A 19,728-nucleotide genomic window follows, 5' to 3' on the forward strand; every position below is an offset into this window, starting at 1 on the left:
CGATACACTCCTAAACCCATTTGTATACCAATGGGGTTTCATTAAATTAAGACTATGTTGGGTTGAAATTCTACTGTACTGTACATTTGAATAATTTATATAGTAAACATTCACTGCATTAACATAGCAAATATTATACTATTTACTAATCTTTGTGAATCTTAACTGCGTAAAAACATTTTAACAAAAAAGCTTAGACAATGCATTGCTTACAATACGTAGAATTTATATCCTGATTCTAAAGAACCTTTATTTAACCGTCTTACGACTTAAGTAGAATGTGCTTCCAAATACAGATGTTTTTGACGATGCTGACTCTTATATTATATGGTTTAGTAAATTGAAAATATTCTGTTTACATGTTCATCTCCATTAAGCAATTTATGTCTGTCTGAGATTATTTCCCCCCTAGATATTATGATATTGTGGGGCACAAATTTGAACACCCTAAAGCCGCTAAAGTGAGCTTGATGGATAGCCATTCTAAAATACCATTGATACCTTCACTTCAGTTTAACCTCATGTTTCACATATAAAGTACCTATAGGAAGATGATAGATGTGCACTGATCTTGCCACCTCCATTCTACCATATGAACTGCACCACTGTTGACCATATTTCTTACTGTTAACCTACGTGGCGACTTACTTAGACATGGGGGCCTGGTACTTAGGGATCACTGCTACTACTTCACATATTCACATGTTTAAGTGAAAAACTTTGAACCATGGAGGAGGAGTTTCACTTACTCCAGGCCACCTGTTTCTCCACAGCATGGAAATCACCATGCCCGCTGCAAATGCTAGGCTGATAATGTTAGTTGGGGCCAAGGAATAGCAAAGGTTCTAAACTTGCCCCATGCTTCTGATATATGCCTTGTACTTCGGCACCAGCTATCTCAAATCTTGAATTTCTTTTACTCACAGATAGTTCCTTTTTGGGAGAGTAGCAAGTTGCAATTTGGAGAATTTACCATAGTAATACCGGAATACATTTTAGCAACACCAAAGCCCTATTATGACCTTTTAACTCAAGAATAGCAACCCTTTCAGAAAACACACACGAGATTTCATTAAGTGCTTTACTATCCAACGAGAGAGAGTAGTAATAGTTTGCTCAGCGGTGCAAATGTTGTGAATAAGTTATCGAGCATTTATTTGTTTTTATGATACTTTTCAGTGCACCTATACATTTTTTATAATTGGTTTAGGGGAGTTTGGGACAGCTAATGTAACTGTACCCAACATTATTTACAATTTACACTGTTTACCTTTCATTGTCTTCCCTTCCTGTGTCTCTTAGTGTATGTTGATAACCAAAACAATGGATTTTTAGTAGTAGTTCCCTGCTTTCTTTTCTTCAAAAAACTTTATTGACTATGGGTACAGCTGACATCTCATTCTATATCCCATCATGGGTAGCCGATTCCCTTTCTAAAGTGCCATAAGATTATAAAGTACACACACACACAAAAACACAGGCCTAATTTTCCTAGTAATCTTTGTCCAAGTGACCTCATGTACAGAATAGGAAACATTATTCAGAATGCAATGTATTCATATACACATTCTGGTTCATGCATTAGTGTCAACTGTTAGAAAGCTTCCTTCCTTATCACGCTTTATCAGCACATTGTATGTATTTTCCACTATGAAAGACAGGTAGTGTTTCACTGACTTTAATGGAAAACACTGTGTATGCTTGGCACTTCGACAGAATTCCAAGATGGAAATATCATACTGTGTAGATGCATCTTATCAAAGTTTCATCTGATATTTTATGAAACCTGAATCCCAGTGGAATCTACACACTTGGATTTTGGTAAACCAAACAGCAGCTAGCCTGAAAAGTAACAGGTGGAGAAAACTATAACAAATACTTTTTTAAATGAGATTGGTTGGGGTATTTCGGCCATTTAACAATTTTAGCATATTCAATATTTTACTGCAGTTCGTTGAACGTGAACTTTCTACAAAGTGACCTGCACTTTGTGCAAAGCAACCAAACGAGTGAATAGCCTACTTTGCACCTGCCCACCTAATTGTCTGAAATGTCATTCAAGCCATAAATTCCTTTGAGATATTTTGTGTTTGTGCAATCAAGGCAGTTGGGTTTGACGCCTTAGGTGTAAAGATGGCTCTCCATATACAGTTTGTGTGTATGAGTGCTTGGGTGCACATATACGCAGATAACAGTAAGTCTGGTGTCTTTTTTGAAGCGAGGTATCTCTTTGAATTCCACCTACTGTGCTCTAGAAACTAGACACTTTTTAAATAAAAAAAATACAAACATTTCTTTGAAAATAAGCGATACAAATACCTTGCTTAGTAGATTTGATATCAAAACTGAAGACCAAGAACTGAACAGGCAGGACTGTTTTGGCATCAAATCTTTTTAAAATTTTATTTAGTGGAAGCATAATTTAGAATTAAGTGGAATGTCAGAACAAACTGGGGAGTTTTAGAAATAAATCACTCAGCAATCATTTTATAAAGTTTAACTTCTAAATGCACTATGATTTATTACAAAAATATATTTTCTTCTGCTTGCAGATATGGTTGTTCCATTTTGTGATAGTTTTAAACTAAAGCAGTTAATTTTGTTGCACTGTGTAACTGCATGAATTCATCAAGTGTACATATGTACCTGTGCAACATTTTTTGGGGTTTTGTATTTGAATTTCAGTATTGGTTATTTTTGTATTTTACTTTACCTGTATTGGAGTTGTAGTAGACATAATTTATACATATGATTTAAAAACTGTTTTGCAACTGAAAAGTCTTCTTTAAATTGTAAAATTTTGTTGATGGAAACTCATTAAAATGGTATAAAATTATATTAACAATTGTTTTGTGTTTTGATGCTCTCTGTACATAAATATGTATTTATCTGTTTTAATGGTGTTGTGTCTTGCAATTTTGGATACATTTTAGAATAAAGTTTCATTTTACAAAAATAAGTTGTACTTTAAAAGCTATGTCGTTATCATGATCCAGGAATTGCCCTTGATAACTCCACTTGTTATTCCTAGAACTATTCCAAGATGGATGAGTAATTTAAACATTCTGGCTGGAATCCATAGAAGTACTCTAGGTGCATCTAAGGCTTCTGACATGTTTAGTGAGTTATGTCTTTCCTTCCTTTCTTCTGAACCATTCCATACTGTATCCAACTGTTTTGGAAAGTCCTCTCTGTTTTTAAATGAGTTTTGCCATGTGGCACAAGTACCTGTCTGAAAAACACAAGAAAGACTTTGTGTCATGCTGACCTCTGACTTCTGAAATGAGATCAGGAAGGGCCCCTATGGAGCTGCAAAAAGTCAGACGTTCAGCTGACCAGGGTTTTGCTCATCCTTTTTAGTTAGCTGCCTGATGTACCATGTGCTATGTGTATGTGTACACCCAGAGAGAAGACAATGTAGAATTAACTCCTTGTCAAGATTCGCTGTCTAGAGTTATTAACAACACGGAGCAAAACAACCTTCAGGAAAAGCCAATTCAGGTACAGTATGTGTGTGAATGTGCACATATATTACTACTTGAAACAACGACAGAGGATCCTTGTTATTAAACAAAACTATTCTAGAATGGATTTATATTGCGTGTGTGAACATCAAATTACTCGAAGATTTTACTATCTGCTTTGGCTTTTGAGATTTTCTTAAGTTGCAACTCCATGTTATAAAACTTTATTTGCATTTATTTCAAACATCCTACATATTGTTAATTAGAAACGCCCCAGAGTTCACCAGCTGAAGACTTGCCATGCATTAATCTTAGTCAAAGAATTTAACTAGCTACTGCCTGTTTATTGTGGTTTCTCTCCCCTCCTCTCCATGGTCAAGCTGCTGCTGCTTTACAGAATATTCAAGAACTATGGGGAAAGGCTTAACACAAATGTTTGAAATTGGGAGATCTGCTACCTAGAAAGAGAGGGTGAGTGTAGTTCTCATGCAAGGCCTAGAAGCAAAAGAAAATGTGCTGCAGGAGGCCAGAAAAGTGGGCAGTGGAATCACTGCCAGAGGCGTACCTAGGCTTGCACCCAATACAACAAGGAGCTGTATTGGCATCCTCCCGTCCCTTGCACCCTTGGAGAGGCACTCTTTTTCACCCCCTGGGCCAACCTGGCCAACTCCTAGGTACGCCCTTGGTCAATGCCCCACCAATAACAGTCTGCCTTCGCCCAGCCACCACCTACCTGCTTCCATACATCCAGTCCAGGGGATGGCACTGTCTTGTCAACCTCCTCCTCAGTCTCAGTATTGTCCTTGACGAACTCAATAGTGGGGGTGGGAGAGGACAAAGCTAGAATGGCTTTCTTCAGCTGTGTATTCTGCCATTGTACAGAATCCTAAAATGCACAGTTTGCAAAGAAGAAACTTGCACATATAGTACATATTCACACATTAATGTATTCATTGGTATCCACGTTCAGAGTGGCTCTTTATTGGTGAAAAAACACATACTTAGATGTTTTAACAGAATTAGCTTGGATTCTAGCAGTTCTCCCTTTCTGTCATCCTCTCCTTACATATCCCTTCAGATTATATATTTTTCCTTTGTATAAATATACGAAATATTTAGCAGCTAAGCATACATGCAGTACAGATCTTGAAGTTGGTCTGTATAACCTTGAAATGGACTCTTGATTTCCCCCCTCACAATTTAGCTGCACAATCTCCTCCTTAGAAACTAGTTATTGCAGAGAAGTTTAAAATAGCAGCCTTCCCTCTCTGCAGTAACTAGAAGGGCTGCTCCCCCTTCACCCGCTTTCTTTTTAATTCCAGAATCCCTCTATGCTGCCTAAAAGAGATCTCATTATCCAGGCTGAGCACAGACAGCTCCAGGGAATTCAAGAAGGCTTATACGTGAGCAGATTTAGACTTTGCATTGCTCTGGGATGCCAACAGCTTTGCAGTTCCTAATCTTACAGCAAACAACAGATACACTATGGGCAGAAACTCTGGTCAGCTGGGTCAAACTCAGCTTAGATGAGTCTTGAACATAAGAGTTTATTTAAAAGAGCATTTTTTGTGAAAACCTAAGCAATTCAAATATGACATTGTACATTTGGACCCAAATTTAGTGACTGAAGCCAAATTTGAACATGTTTAGCTTTAAAAATATGCCAGGGTTTTGTTGAGGTTAGAGCTTCTTTTTTGAGTGACGAACATTCATAGAGAAGAGAGTCTATAGACTATGGAACAGGAAAGGAGGAGAAAATAATGGTCACTACGCTTAGTTTATACACACATTATTATACAGCAATTTCTAAAGCTGCTGGAGCCAGTTTTCCTGATCAGAGATTTCAAGATTCCTCACCGATGAACACCTGCCAATGATAATTGAGTGTAAACATCACTCTTAAAAACAACAGGCAATGGAAATAAACTCAGTGTTGGGTTCTGCCTAATGATTTGTAAACACACCTATGCATCTGCAATGCTGGATTATATGAGAAATGATATTTTGTATCAGGTGTTCCAAAGGGAAAATTGATTGGCATGGTTACTTCACACTTTGTTTTCAAAACAATAGTTTTAAGTCCTGCCAAAATATAAATATCCTAATCTGGAGGGAAATTCAGCTGGAGATAATTAGGTCAGAAATGTATAGACCATAGTCCAACTACAAAACCACTCAAAACAGCTTTTAAATACGACTAAGAACAAAACTTTGCATAGAATACATACATTGTAACCCAAGGAACATTGATATTTTAAAATACCAAATCTTCTGGCAAGGCTTAGCAGAAGCTCCGATATATAAGAGTGTGCAAACATTCTGCTTGCTGTGGAGCTCAAACTGAACAACAGAATGTTTCATTACTGTCCAGCTTCTCTCCTGGAAGTAGAAGGTCAGGTTGACCAGAATTCAAAGCTCACACATGTCCCTAGAGACAAGAAGATGTGTGCAGGTGAGTAGAAAGACTGAGGACTAAAAATCCTTACTATAACTAGTCAAAAGTAAATCCTATTGACTTAAATAGGGCTGACTCCCAGGTAAATGGGGTTAGGATTGCAACTGGGGTGTTGTTGTTTGGAAGTTTGTTGCTGTTGGATTTTTTTTGCACATTTATATATTTTGTGATTGGTGTAGAAATTGTTCAGGCTGGTTGTGTATTTCTAAATGTTTTATTTATTGTTTATAACTACTTTTGTTATGTAGTTGCATAATTTTTCATGTTGTAAGCTACTTTGAGCATGGTTTGAAATTTGGAAAAGCGGCATACAAATGAAATTATGTATGTATGTATGTATGTATGTATGTATGAATGTATGTATGTATACCTCAAGAGGAAGCGAGAGGGCTGGGCAGAAGGCAAAGAAGTTGAAATCTCAGGGAAGAGAAGATGGAGATACCCCTCTTGAGAAAAAGGAGGTTGTATACGAAGCTTGCAGAAAGTGTGTTATGTGATCAGTTTTTGTGGGATGGAGTTGGCTGACTGTCTGGCTTCTAATTCCTGGATCCAGCATGGATTCAAGTGCTGGAATAGCCAGGCCAATGTGGGTAATGGGCCATTAAGGAAAACAAAGCGGTGGCTCTGTGCCAGAGGGTAAACAGCTGGGCCTCCGTTCCCCAACTCTGTTAATCAGAAAGACAAAAGGCCAGAGTTGAGAGTTGTGTTGTGTGAGCTAGAAGCTGGATGCAAAAAGCAGAAAGGATGGAAAGGCAGAGAGAGAGAGAGAGAGAGAGAGAGAGAGAGAGAGAGAGAGAGCGCGTGAGCGCAAGCCAAGGATGATTTCTGCTGGAATAACAAGGTTGTGTCTATGGGATGAACAATACTCTTTCAGGGTGTTAATGCTGCAAAACCCTCCAACGCAGGCTCAGGTTGTATATGTGTGTAAATAAACCATGTAACGTGTGGGACACCACTCTGCCTCACTCCCTGGAATCTTTCACCACTCAGAGATTGGGGTGGCATGCAAAAGTATGTTTCTGGCAGGAAGGGAGTGAATGGAAAGGCAAAGATGATGGACAGTCAAGAAGGATGGCTGGGAACCAGAAAGAAGCAAGACAGGCAGCTAAGAAGCAGCTCCCTTGAGAAAATTATATGGGTGACTGAGTAACAGAGTAGAAAAAAAGAAGTGAGTCTGAGAAAAATCCTAGGGACAATAAGGTGTTTATTCTGTTGAACAGGACACAGAGGGGGAGGGGAATTAGAATTTGTATGGCTGTAAACCATGGGGGGGAAGGGTTGTTAGACACCCCCTCAATAAATCTTACTTATTTTTATTTAACAAATAATTCGCCCTTCACCCAAAGGCCCCAGGACAAGAGAATACATACATATTAAAATATAGGAACACTCAGAAAAGATAGCATAAATAATTTATAATACCACAAAACATTAAAAGCATCAAGTAGTAACAGCAACAGACATGTGGTTAGTTTGTTCTTTGGAGAACGAGGTTTATCTTCCTTTTCCTGCTACTCTGGCTGGGTTGGGTTTTTTTTATCCCACCTACTCATGTAATTTTAAAAGATACACCAACATATTCTTTTATAAGATGCAACCCTGTTGCCATGGCACCGCTTATTTCTCAGCCCCTACCTCACATTCTTCCTGTGGAGATGTTTACACCCTGCTTGTAAGACTGGTTCACATTGGATCGTAATGCAAGAATCACTTAGGCTCTGTAATTCCACTGTAAGCTTACATGCCATGATTTACACTTGTAAGGTCAGCATAGCCATGTCATCCAGATTCAAACACACTAGCTTTGTTCCCTATATCTTTCTGAGTCTGAATCCACTCCCTTCAGAAAAGTCTCCAATCTGACCAGAGCCATAGCTAGGTGATCTTGCACCCCTGGCAGAACCATCCAGATTGCGCCCCCTAGCCACGGACAAATTAGCTCTTCTTTCTGTCTCTTCTCCGACCCTCTCCCCCATTCAATTCACCCTCTATTTAAAACCATTTCTTCGGTGGCAATATTTATATTTATGGACATATTTTTAGCCAATTTTGCACACACACCCCTCGCCTGCGCCCCTGACGGGGGCCCACCTCACCACCCCCTAGCTATGGCCCTGAATCTGACACCTCCTTTTTCCACCAGGTATAAAGCACAGCTACTGAGCAATTCAATTTATTTACTTTCCACATAGCTTTGACATTGCAGGTTCTTCCTATTAAATCCTCTACATGCTGTTGGAAGACCCAAGGACAAATGAGGCAGTGAATGCTATAATAATACACAGCTACCTTTGAGAAAAATCCCAGAGAGGCTGAAATGTGAATTTGCTAGATCTCCATGAGAATTTTGTAACCCCTCACCCACCTGCCCCATCATCTTATTGCCTCCTTACTGTTGAAAAAGTTGTACTTCCCAGATACTACCACAAGATGTCATATGGGGAACCTCTAGGCAAGACACCTGTCAGCTTAACCGTCTCAACTTTTCCCAACTCTGCAGACCAGTGTTCCCTTAGTATAAGCCCGTTCTTCTAATTTACTTTGCACAGAGATCTGGCAAATAAAACTTTTTTTAAAAAATGATGCCATTTATTCTTCAGTAAGCATGGGTGCAGAGGCAATCCGTTTTACATCAGGAACAAGTGGGGTGGGGGAAAAGATCTACATTGTGATTTGTTGCCCCTGTAGATCCTGCCACCTGAAGCAGTTTCCTCACCTGCCTCATGGGTGGGTTGACCCTGCATGGACCCCCAGCAGGTATAGCATTAAATTTACAATTAGAAAAAATGGGAAGGCAACCAATTGCAGAAAAAGGGGGGGGTGTGACTGGACAGAACGTGATTTCAGCAGAATTCTTATTTGAGGATGGTGTTGGTGGGGTCAAGCCTGGGCTCCAATAATAATGTGATGGGCTCAAATAATAATTTTAAAATTATTGTGCAATTGGAGGTTCACTTCCTTCATTCCTTTTGATAAGTAGTTTTTGCAAAGGTAATAGATAAAAAAAACAACCCAGCAACTCAACTGTTGAGAACTTGTGAAATATGCAACCCCCTAATCAAAGGGTCATTTCGATTTCCCAGAGACCTCCACTGCTGCCATTCTCCCTGACAGAGAAGTTTCAGCGTGAAACTGCTTAGCAAGACGACTGATTATATCCGTTTGAGTCTGAGGAAAGATAATGGTCGCTTATGACAAAGGGCGACCCCTTAACACTTTTATGGAGGTCGGCTCTCGCGCTGCTCAGCGCCTGCTCAACATGCCCACTTTCTGGTCCGTCCCACTGCCTTAATCGGTGTCTCCCGCGAGCTGAGTTTTAATAATGCATGATATATCAAAATGTGGCGCCTTTTGTTATTATCGCACACGTGTAAATTTTATTTTCCGTAGCAGCTAGAAGAAGGCAGAAAGGACGGGAAGCACGCAGCAACCCGGCGAGGGCGAGAAGGCGAGGTTCGCTCGTTCCTTATCTACTAAGCAGCTTCGAGGAACCTGCCCCGCGTGGGCCGAGGACGCGGCCGCCGAGGGAGGGAGCTGGTTCGCCGCCAAAATAAGGGCACCGCCAGTTTCCCATTCGACGCCCAGGAAAGCGAGCCTTGCGCCTAATTACACATTAGCCCGGCAGCGGGAAGCAGGGCGCGCGGGCCGGCATGCGAAGGTCCCAGCTGCATCTGCAGGCGCCGCCACAGACGCGAGCGAGCGAGGCGCAGGAGGCGGCAGCACCGCGGGCTCCATGGCGGACGCGCAAGTGCACATGTGCCAGACCATCTTTCCCGCGCACACGAACTACCGCGGGGAGTTGGGCGCGGGGCAGCTGCTCAAATGGATCGACACCACGGCCTGCCTGGCGGGTAAGCGCGAGCGCCCCCTTCTCCCACCCACCTGCTTCTGGCATTCAGGGTGACCCTCAGGGCGGGGGGGGGGGGACGCGCAGCAGCGGGTACTTCTGGCCCCTTCGTCTCTGGCGAGGTCCAAGATAGCGACGGTGCCTGGCTGTTCACCACCTCTTCCAGGCCCTCTAAGAGTTGCATGGCACAGGCAGAAAGTCTACTGGTGCAGCTCTTATCCACTTAACAGGTGGAGATAGGGCGCAAACGTTGGATTTTTTTACTTGTCTGGCAAGTAATAAGAGACAGCAAGCCCAATCCTCATCTTCATGATGCTGTAACTACCTCCTTTGCACAGTATCCTCAGTTTGGGAAGCGAGGATTTGCAGTGTCAGGTAAGGCCAGGTGCCAACTTCTCCCGGGAGGAAACCCTGTTGAACTCAGTGGGACTTATTTCTGAGGAGACATGGGTAGAATGGTGCTGCCAGCTCCTTACACTGCAATCCTAAGTATATCTACTCAGAGGTAAGTCCTATTGAATTCATTGAGGCTTACCTCCAGCTGGGTGGGTTTAGGATTGCATAGTGCCAGCATAATGTGCTCATTAGCAGATACTAAGGAGCACAAAAATATTAGTAAAGTTTTATTTCTCTCTCTCTCTCTCTCAGTATAGTATCATTCTAGAAATAAAATTATTATTATGCTGGCACTTGCAATTTCCAGAGGTTTTTTCTTCCTTCAATAAGGCTGTGAGGTATACTGGAGCATTTGTAATGCAAACTAGCTTAATTACAATACTCATTTTGTTGGTAAAGAATTTAGGGATTTCACAGCTTTAAAATTAAAACAGGTTCATTTTTCTCTTTTATATAACCCCAGTTACTGAATGATTTTATCTTTTTTGTCACAACTCTCCAATGAGGTAGGAAAGAGTTATTAAGCTAGGGGGTCACCATGGACAAATTTGGAATTTTGAGAGAGTGTCATGTGCACCACCCTTCAAGTAGGTTCTCTGCCCTGGGCCATTCCCCACAAAAGACAAAAAGAGAATCTGTGTGTGTGTGTGCGCGCACGCCTTTATGGCCTCTGGACAAAAGTTGGAAGCAGTAGAATTAAAATGCAGTCTCTTGAACTTGTATGATTTTACAAAGGACCCCCCACACACACCTTACAGTGGTATATTTCACAGCACCAACAGCACATATCCAGTGCTTGCCAACACACACTCACACACACATACGGCAGAGATCCTAAAGGATCTTCATAATTTTTACTAAAGATGACAACAACCCACCAACAAATCACAGAACACCCTCTGTAGATAGAGAGGTGACTTTTGAATTGTTGGTTGTTTTGAGGGTATCTCTTGTAAAAATTATGAGGATCCAGAAAGAATACTCAGGGGCTTCTTGGGCACCAGGAAAAGTCCTCAAGACTGCTATTGTGGCTATGGGCACCACAGTCAGCAAGCCATATTTTTCACACATTTGTATACAACGCCAGCAGTAGAATTAAACAGCATTCACCAGAAACCCATGTTCTGCACCCTGCATTTGCCTGTACTGTTTTCTTTGAACTTGCACAAGACAGCTACTGAACACATGCACTCTATCCACCAGGTCAGTTTCTCTCTCCATGAAGATTGGTATATGGTTACAGTTGTTGGATGACATTCCTTACTTAAGCCAATTGCTTGCTAATAGTCAGGAATGATTGGTTGGTGTTCTCTCGGTGTAACATAGGACTGGAAATGTTTTCCTGAATGACCAGTTTGCCAGTGAGGTTAGATCCGATACCACTGTTGTGCCAGAGAGTGTGTGTGTAACAGAAAAGGCTATTTGAATCTGAGATACTCATGGGAGAAAGTGGGGAGTATTGAAAGTGAGCTGGCTAAAAACGAGAGATGGTGCAGGTGCTGTATATTGGGAAACCCAATGCAGATTAGCATCTGTACTGCCTGTTCCCCACAGAGAGTGCTATAGTTTAGATTAGCAAACTACAACTTCCAGAATTCTTGGGGGAAGAAGCCATGCACCTAAAATGTATGGTGTGGATGTGACCGGAGTTCAGTTCTGATACTGAAAACAAAATTCCTAGGCTCAGAGGCATCCTGCATGCCTTTTGCACCTGACTCTACCTGGTAGATCTTAGAGTTCAAATAATTAAAAAACAAACTTCTGAGAAATCTGAAGCCTGGCTACCCTGATGAACCTTATTATGAGGATGAAATGGAGAAAATTCTATAAATATCCTAAACTCCTTGGAGGAACAGTAGGCTACAAATGTTAAAAGGGGGAAAAAGTTTTCCATCGTTTCCTTTGGAAGTTAAGCATTACTCAAGAGGCTGTAAATTATTTCAAGCACTATCTCACCAGTACCCTTATATCTAGTTCACAGATGGCCCAGTTTCATGTTCTTATTGGCTTTAAAAGATGATTAGACAAATTCTGGCTCTCTGGCTATTAAAGATCATGACAGTGTTCTACTTCAGTTGTCGGACGCATATACTGCCTCTGAATATCATTTGCAAGGAATCGCAAGTGGGGAGGGGCTGTTGCATTCAGGAGCTGCTTGTGGGCTTCCCACAGACCTCCAATTGACCACAGTAATTGGGCTGCTGGACTAATTTCCTTACATAAAATTTTTAAGAAAACAGTTTTGTGGACTTCAGTTGTGTTTTATTGATAATCTTGCTAAGTAAGCCACTTAGTGTTGTCATGAAGCTATCTATAAATCTTAACAAATGAACAGAATTTATAGATTTTTTTGTGGGGGGAAGAACATGTATGCTTGTTGGGAAGCTGCAGTTGGAACTGGTAAATGCGATAAAATAGATGCAGGATAACAAAACCAGATGGGGTAGCCAGTACCACAGAAGACAAAATTGGGATTCAATATGACCTTAACTGGGCCCAACTAAGAAGATGAATTTCAATAGGGACAAATGTAAGGTTCTTCACTTAGGCAGGAAGAACCAGAAGCACATATATAAGATGGAGGACACCTGGATTTCCAGTAGTACATGTGAAAAGGATCTAGCAGACTTAATGGACCACAAGCATAATGTGAGTCACTAGTGTGATGCAGCAACAAAAAAAGCAAATGCTATTTTAGGCTGCATCAACAGAAGTATAGTGTCCTGATAGTGTCTGTTTTGGTCAGACCACACCTAGAGCACTGTGTCCAGTTCTGGACACCACAATTTAAGAAGGATGTTGACAAGCTGGAATGTGTGCAGAGGAAGACAACCAAGATGATCAAGGGTCTGGAAACCAAGCCTTATAAGGAATGCTTGAGGGATTTGGGTACATTTAGCCTGGTAGAGAGGAGAAAGGATAGCCATCTTCAACTAGCTAAAGGGCTGTGACATGGAGGATGGAACAAGCTTGGTTTCTCCTGCTCTGAAGGGTAGGAACTGAACCAATGGATTCAAGCTACAAGAAAGGAGATTGGAACAGACTCCCTAGGGAGGTGGTGGACTCTCGTTCCTTAGAGGTTTTTAAGCAGAGGTTGAATGACCATCTGGGAGTCCCTTCCAGCTCTACAATTCTATGATTAACAATGTGCATCTTTGGACAACCAAATTAACCATGCTTAAGGGCAAAGGCATGTTGAGAGAAAACTTATAATTGCTTAAATGTTTATAATTGCCTTTTCTTCCAAGCTGAGAAACACGCTGGCATGCCCTGTGTGACAGCATCGGTGGATGACATTCAGTTTGAAGAAACTGCCAGGTATACCTTCAAATAGTTATTATCAACACTTTTCACAGACTTCCTTTATTTTCTGTGTAACAGAGATTAACCAGAACATTAAAAATTGGTCCAGTGAACATAGGAGATGATTCTCTTAAGGGTGGGCAGCTTCTCTCAGCCTGAGGACCATGTTCTGTCATGGGGCCTCATCATAGCTGTCAGCTGTTCCTTATTTGGTGGGAAAGTCCCTTATCCCAGCGCTGTGTCCCGCTGCTGTCCCTTATTGATGATGTCCCTTAAATTTCCCGGGTTTCAAAGGAAGCAGCTGCTCTTTCTCCCTCCCTGTCGGCCAGGGAGGAGGGAGGCCCAAACTGTGTTGCTTGGCTACGTTGCTCACCCAATAAGGAGTCTAAGAACGACACATGCCTTCTGCCGATCAAATTGGCCGCGTTGCCTGCATCGCCATTGCTCAGTGCTTCTCAGCGGAGAGGTGACGGTGGTTTTCCTTGCTGCATCCCCTTTGCCGGGTTGCTGAGCTGTGGGAACCACCGCTTGAGGCTTTGTTTGGCTGCTGGCTGGGCTTTCTGCCTTTGGCTTGGAGGGGCTCAGAAGCTGAACATACCTGTGCTTGGAAAATCCCTTATTTTGGCTGCTGATCCCTTATTTTCAAGGCTGTTGGTCCCTCATTTTCAAATCTGTAAGTTGACAGCTATGGGCCTCATGACAATAGTGGACAAGGGCCAGATGCAGGAGGAGGCGGAGGAACATATGAGGCTCTTACCTTTGTACAGTAGGTTACATTCCAGCCGTGTTGAAATCCAACACACACACACCCCCCTCAATTCTGCATTCAGCTAAGCAAGTATTATGATCATAGTTCAAATAAACATGGAGACAAAAACACAACACTCAAGGAGGGCATGGGGGAGGGGCATAGCCCAAGGATAGGGGGGTATGAGTTGGGGGAGCGGGGAGTTCGGATAGGAGTGCCTGCTAGGGATACAAGTTTGTCTACAAATACAACCATTTACTGAGAAAGGAAACCACTTAAAAAAAAACCTTACAATGTTTTTCTTGATATGACAATGAATGGCATTCATGCGTAAGAAGTCATAAATTGGCATCCCCCCCATTTTCAAAGATTATGCATTTAATGGATTCATAAAAGTGCATGCAACTCAAGAAATATATTTTGCTTTTAACTTCCAGAAATAAGGGGGAGGGTTTCCCCTCTGAAGCTAATAGCAAGCAATTTTTGCCAGTCAACTGTTTGTCTCGATTGTTAATGTGAGAGAAGTCTTGCAGTTTTATGAAGTTAACCTTCCACCTGAGTGTTAATTAACTTTAAAAGCATTTATAATTAATGTTAATGTTCATTAATTTTGAAAACTAAGATAACATTTCTTTCTTCTGTGTTGTAAAAGTACGGAATGATGGCAAATGCAATTATTAACTTCTGTGGGATTTTAGACTACAAGTCTGTGTTTTCCTGAGGAGCAAGGCCTGATGGGTTCATGCAGTTTTCTAAATGGCACAACTTTGTGAGCACAAATACATATGTAGGTGCCATATCCATGCACAGCAAGTTCATATTGCAGCAGTTACCTCTGATATGAAGAAACAATAATATATTTACAGTGATGCTCCAGTTATAGTGTTGCGTGAATCACTTTTCACACAGCTCCCCCCCCCCCCCATTGAGATTCGTGTGTACTCATTAGTGGCTTAAAATGTAGCTAGGTCATTCTTTTTCTCAATTCAAGCTGGTATTGGAGTAAAGGTAAAGAGACCCCTGAACCATTAGGTCCAGTTGCGACCGACTCTGGGGTTACGGCACTCATCTCGCTTTATTGGCCGAGGGAGCCAGTGTACAGCTTCTGGGTCATGTGGCCAGCATGACTAAGCCGCTTCTGGTGAACCAGAGCAGCGCACGGAAACACCATTTACCTTCTCACTGGAGCGGTACCTATTTATCTACTTGCACTTTGATGTGCTTTCAAACTGCAAGGTTGGCAGGAGCAGGGTCTGAGCAACGGGAGCTCACCCAATCGTGGGGATTCGAACCGCCGACCTTCTGATCAGCAAGTCCTAGGCTCTGTGGTTTAACCCACAACGCCACCCGCGTCCTGTGGTATTGGGGTAGGGAAGCCTCAAAACACAGTATTTCAGAAGAAATGACAAGATGGAGGAGTGCACTGGATGCTGAATAAACAAGCATGCACGCAGCCCAAGTCCTATGGAATGCAGTGGAGCTTATTTATGGGATATGCTTGCACTGTATGTTGTTCCTAAGCCGAAAACAAGATGTCCCCAAGTCTTCTACATTCCCATTTCCCAAGAAATTAGCTGTGTTTCTTTAATCCACAAGGAATATAGAAGTGGTAGCCAACATGGTGCCTCTATGTGTTGTTGGATTCCAACTCCCATAATTCCTGACCGGTGGCTCTGCTGGCTTTGAGTTGGATTCCAACAATATCCAGAGTGTGCCATGTTGGCTGCTCCTGAAGTATAGGAGAAAGTTACTTGTAACAATGTGATTTTTGCACAATGAATTAAGAGCAATGCATCTTATTCCTTCAGCTCTTGCACTCCAAATCAGAACAGTAGTAGTAGTAGTAGTAGTAGTAGTAGTAGTAGTTGGTATAATTATTACTCCTACAACTATGTTTTGGCCTGTCAACTCCTAAAGCACCAAAGACTAGAAATCAAAAGAGAAATAGGAGGTGCCCAACCCCATGTTTCTGTTGTAAGATGAATGTGTTGGAATCACTGGGGAGAATTGGGAGGCAAGGGAAACCTTAACTCTTCCCTCCCCACCAATTCTCCCTGCAAATGCCCCCCAAGCTGGTTTAGGTATCTCTCCTCCCTGCATAGACAAACTGTAACTATTCCAGGTTTTTATGCTCCTTGCTTTGTCTTTGAGGTGTTGGAATTTTTGAATATCCATCCTGTATGAGTAAAATCTGCTACTTATATATGACCCCCCTCACCTAACCTGCCTACAGGGAAAACAGCTCCTCCCCCCATTAAAGAACAAACATTGTTGTTTGTGTTTGTACACCGTGTGAATTCATCAGCAGTGACTATTTTATATACGTTTGTAGTTTAGATTTCCTTCTCTTTTTGCATTTTCTTTGTGTACCCTTACTGAGAGCATTCAGCCTGCTACACTTCAAAAGGTCCCCATCAGTTACAAATGAGAATGCAATGGTCTGTGACACTGCAATGTTCCCTGAATTCCAATTCCCAGAGCCTCTGTTCAGAGCAAGTGGCTTTCGGGGTACTTTTCAACAGTGACAACAGAACTTCCTATATATATATAAACAGAATTATTAACCATAGATGGGATGCCCCTGGCCTTACAATGACTTTTTAAAGAATGTTTAGATAGTGTTCACACGCCAGCCTTCAGGAGCTCTGGGTTCTGGAGAACAAGATTAGATTCTAAGCATTTCAGGGAGATACTCTGAAAATAAAGGGTTTCCCTGACATAAATATAAGAATAAGCCAGAACCACATAGTTGTACGAAATTCAAGGTGAGGTGATAGCATGTTTGGCCCCTGGCATCACCAGTTAAAAGAAATGGGTAGCAAGTGATATGAAAGACCTCTACCTGAGGCCCTATAGAACCACTGCTAGGTAAAAGTAGACAATACTGGACAAAATAAATACATTTACCTGGCGTAAGATAGCTTCTTATGCTCCTAAGGGACTAACGAAAAGAAAAGCAACCGTGTGGTTTTGGGTCCAAGTAGCACCAGCAACATAATGTGTGGAAATGGCTCCAGCCTTGCAAAATAAGATAAATGAAAGCACCTCTTTATGCAGCGCATAGTTAAAACTGGCCACGGTGATGGCCAGCAACAGATAGCTTTAAAAGAGGATTAGGTAAACTAATGGAAGAGGAGGCTACTAACCATCACGGTTCTGCTCTCCCTGCAGAGTTGGAGGCAGTGATGCTTCTGAATGCTGTTTGTGGGAAACTACAAGAGGGGAGGGCTCTCTTGTGTGTCCTGCTTGCTGATTCCCCATAGGCATCTTGCTGGCCACTGTCAGAATAGGATACTGGACTAGATGGGCCATGGACCTGACCCGGCAGGCTCTTCTTATGTTTTTATGTCCACAAAGGTTTCTAAGCTGCAGAAAAATTCTACTAGCATGATGAAGTGCTGCTAGAGGAGGAACAGAGAGTCCTGCCGCTCCTACAGCAAACCAGAGCAGGACAGCTCACTCGGTTTCCATGCTAGGTGCAGAGGAAGGACAGAATGTTCAACCTCTCATTGGCCGGACCTCCCACATACCTAATGGAATTTCCTGTTACCATTTGCAGTCAGGCGAGAGTGCCTGATCCAAGGCTGAGATAGCCTTTCTTTGTCGGTACTTCACATGTGTGGATCCTGGCAATGAAAACCAAATCCCAGGTCCAGGGTTATGTACCATGCTGAAATAGGCTCGAATTAAGACCTGCTACTCTTTCTGTTGTGAGGGACGTGGGTGGCGCTGTGGGTTAAACCACAGAGCCTAGGGCTTGCCGATCAGAAGGTTGGTGGTCCGAATCCCCGCGACGGGGTGAGCTCCCATTGCTCGGTCCCAGCTCCTGCCAACCTAGCAGTTCGAAAGCACGTCAAAGTGCAAGTAGATAAATAGGTACTGCTCTGGCGGGAAGGTAAACGGTGTTTCCGTGCGCTGCTCTGGTTTGCCAGAAGCGGCTTAGTCATCTGGCCACATGACCCGGAAGCTGTACGCCGGCTCCCTCGGCCAATAAAGCGAGATGAGTGCCACAATCCCAGAGTTGGCCACGACTGGACCTAATGGTCAGGGGTCCCTTTACCTTTACCTTATGGTTCTATGATAAGTGTTCAGCAGCTTGCCTGTGGACAGTGGGCAGAGGCTGACCAAGCAGCGTCACCTTCCTTGCCATTGGAACAGCTTATAATATTCTGTTTTTGTATAATGAGATGATGGTGCTTTTTTCTGTTAATAGAGTCGGACAGATTATCAGCATTAATGCTAAGGTAAACCGGGCATTCACTACGAGTATGGAGGTAAGAGACTGCATTTGTTTGTCTTGGTGTGTTTTTAAGCTGAGATTATATATGGTGTTATATAGGCAGAATGAAACAAATGAAAGAATGAATTCATGTTAAGTAAATGGCCATCGCCAATAGATGTATTGAGCAGGGACTCAAATCTCTCTCATTAGTTTTTATCTCCTTCTCTACATTTCATAATCATTTCTTGCCACAACATGACTCTTGTCTTCTACCCCCTGGTTACAGCCCCTTAGCTGCCCAGAGCTATTGACTTTCTCAGAGGCCGTGTCCATGGTACTGTTTCAGTAGATCCACTCTCGCAAAATAGGCTCTCTGACAACTTTCGTGGTCACCAAACACTTGTACTCTTTATGCAGAACTACCTCTGGCTTCTCTTTCAAGAGAACCGGTATCTGCCACAGTACACTGCTAATTTTTAAATGTTTACATTCTTCTTTCTCAAAACATTTTGTTCCAACAGTTTGTTAAAGAGTTGAGCACTGAAACTGAATGAAAAAGTTCATAAATACAGAACATCTGCAGGCTTATCAGTTCAAAATGTGCCCTCAAGTCTATATTAGTTTTTATGGGGTTTAGTCATGCACGACAAAGACTATAAAAGCTATAAAGAGCGCCAGTGTGATGTAATGTTTAGAGGGTTGGACTAGGACTGAAGAGACCTTGATTCAAATCCTCAGTCAATTCAAAGCTTGCTGGAAGACCTTGCACCAGTCTCAGTCTAACCAACCTCACAGGATGCTGTGAGAATCTGGAGAACCATGTACTGTATTCTTCTTCTGCTCAGGCAGGACATAAATTTAATAAATCAATAAATATTGACTGAAAATGGCCCAAGTGTTTCCTCCCTCCTTTCAGCACCCCACCCCCTTTAAAATTAGCCACCCATCAACATTTTATAGAATCAGCACTTCTACTTAGGTTTACAGTACTGCGCGCACTTAGCAGAGAATAGGTCCCGCTGAACTCAGTCGGTATCTCTGAGCATCCAAACTGAACTCCAGTTTACCTGAAGGAGCGTCTCGACCCCCATCGTTCAGTCTGGACACTGAGGTCCAGCTCTGAGGGCCTTCTGGCGGTTCCCTCACTGTGAGAAGTGAGGTTACAGGGAACCAGGCAGAGGGCCGTCTCAGTAATGGCGCCCGCCCTGTGGAATGCCCTCCTGTCAGATGTCAAGGAAGTAAACAACTATCTGACTTTTAGAAGACCTCTGAAGGCAGCCCTGTTTAGGGAAG

The 19,728-nt window shown here is 42.3% G+C and overlaps 1 protein-coding gene across 4 annotated transcripts in view; it reads left to right on the forward strand.

The window, feature by feature from the left end:
• Positions 1 to 9,021: 9,021 nt before the first annotated feature.
• The window catches only part of ACOT12 (acyl-CoA thioesterase 12), a 28,989-nt gene continuing 18,282 nt past the window's right edge, over positions 9,022 to 19,728 (forward strand). The window contains exons 1-3 of one of the 4 annotated variants that reach the window (XM_083404048.1): positions 9,022 to 9,770; positions 13,411 to 13,480; positions 18,427 to 18,487. In XM_083404048.1, coding sequence (XP_083260174.1) covers positions 9,653 to 9,770; positions 13,411 to 13,480; positions 18,427 to 18,487 — 249 coding nt within the window. In that variant the 5' untranslated portion in view covers positions 9,022 to 9,652. Of the gene's footprint in view, positions 9,771 to 9,887; positions 10,142 to 13,410; positions 13,481 to 18,426; positions 18,488 to 19,728 lie in introns of those variants that run through there. The other 3 variants (XM_083404049.1, XM_083404051.1, XM_083404050.1) reach the window with 3 other exon arrangements.

Source organism: Podarcis tiliguerta (genome assembly GCF_965153285.1).
Source record: "Podarcis tiliguerta genome assembly, chromosome: 11".
Taxonomy (NCBI): Eukaryota; Metazoa; Chordata; class Lepidosauria; order Squamata; family Lacertidae; genus Podarcis; species Podarcis tiliguerta.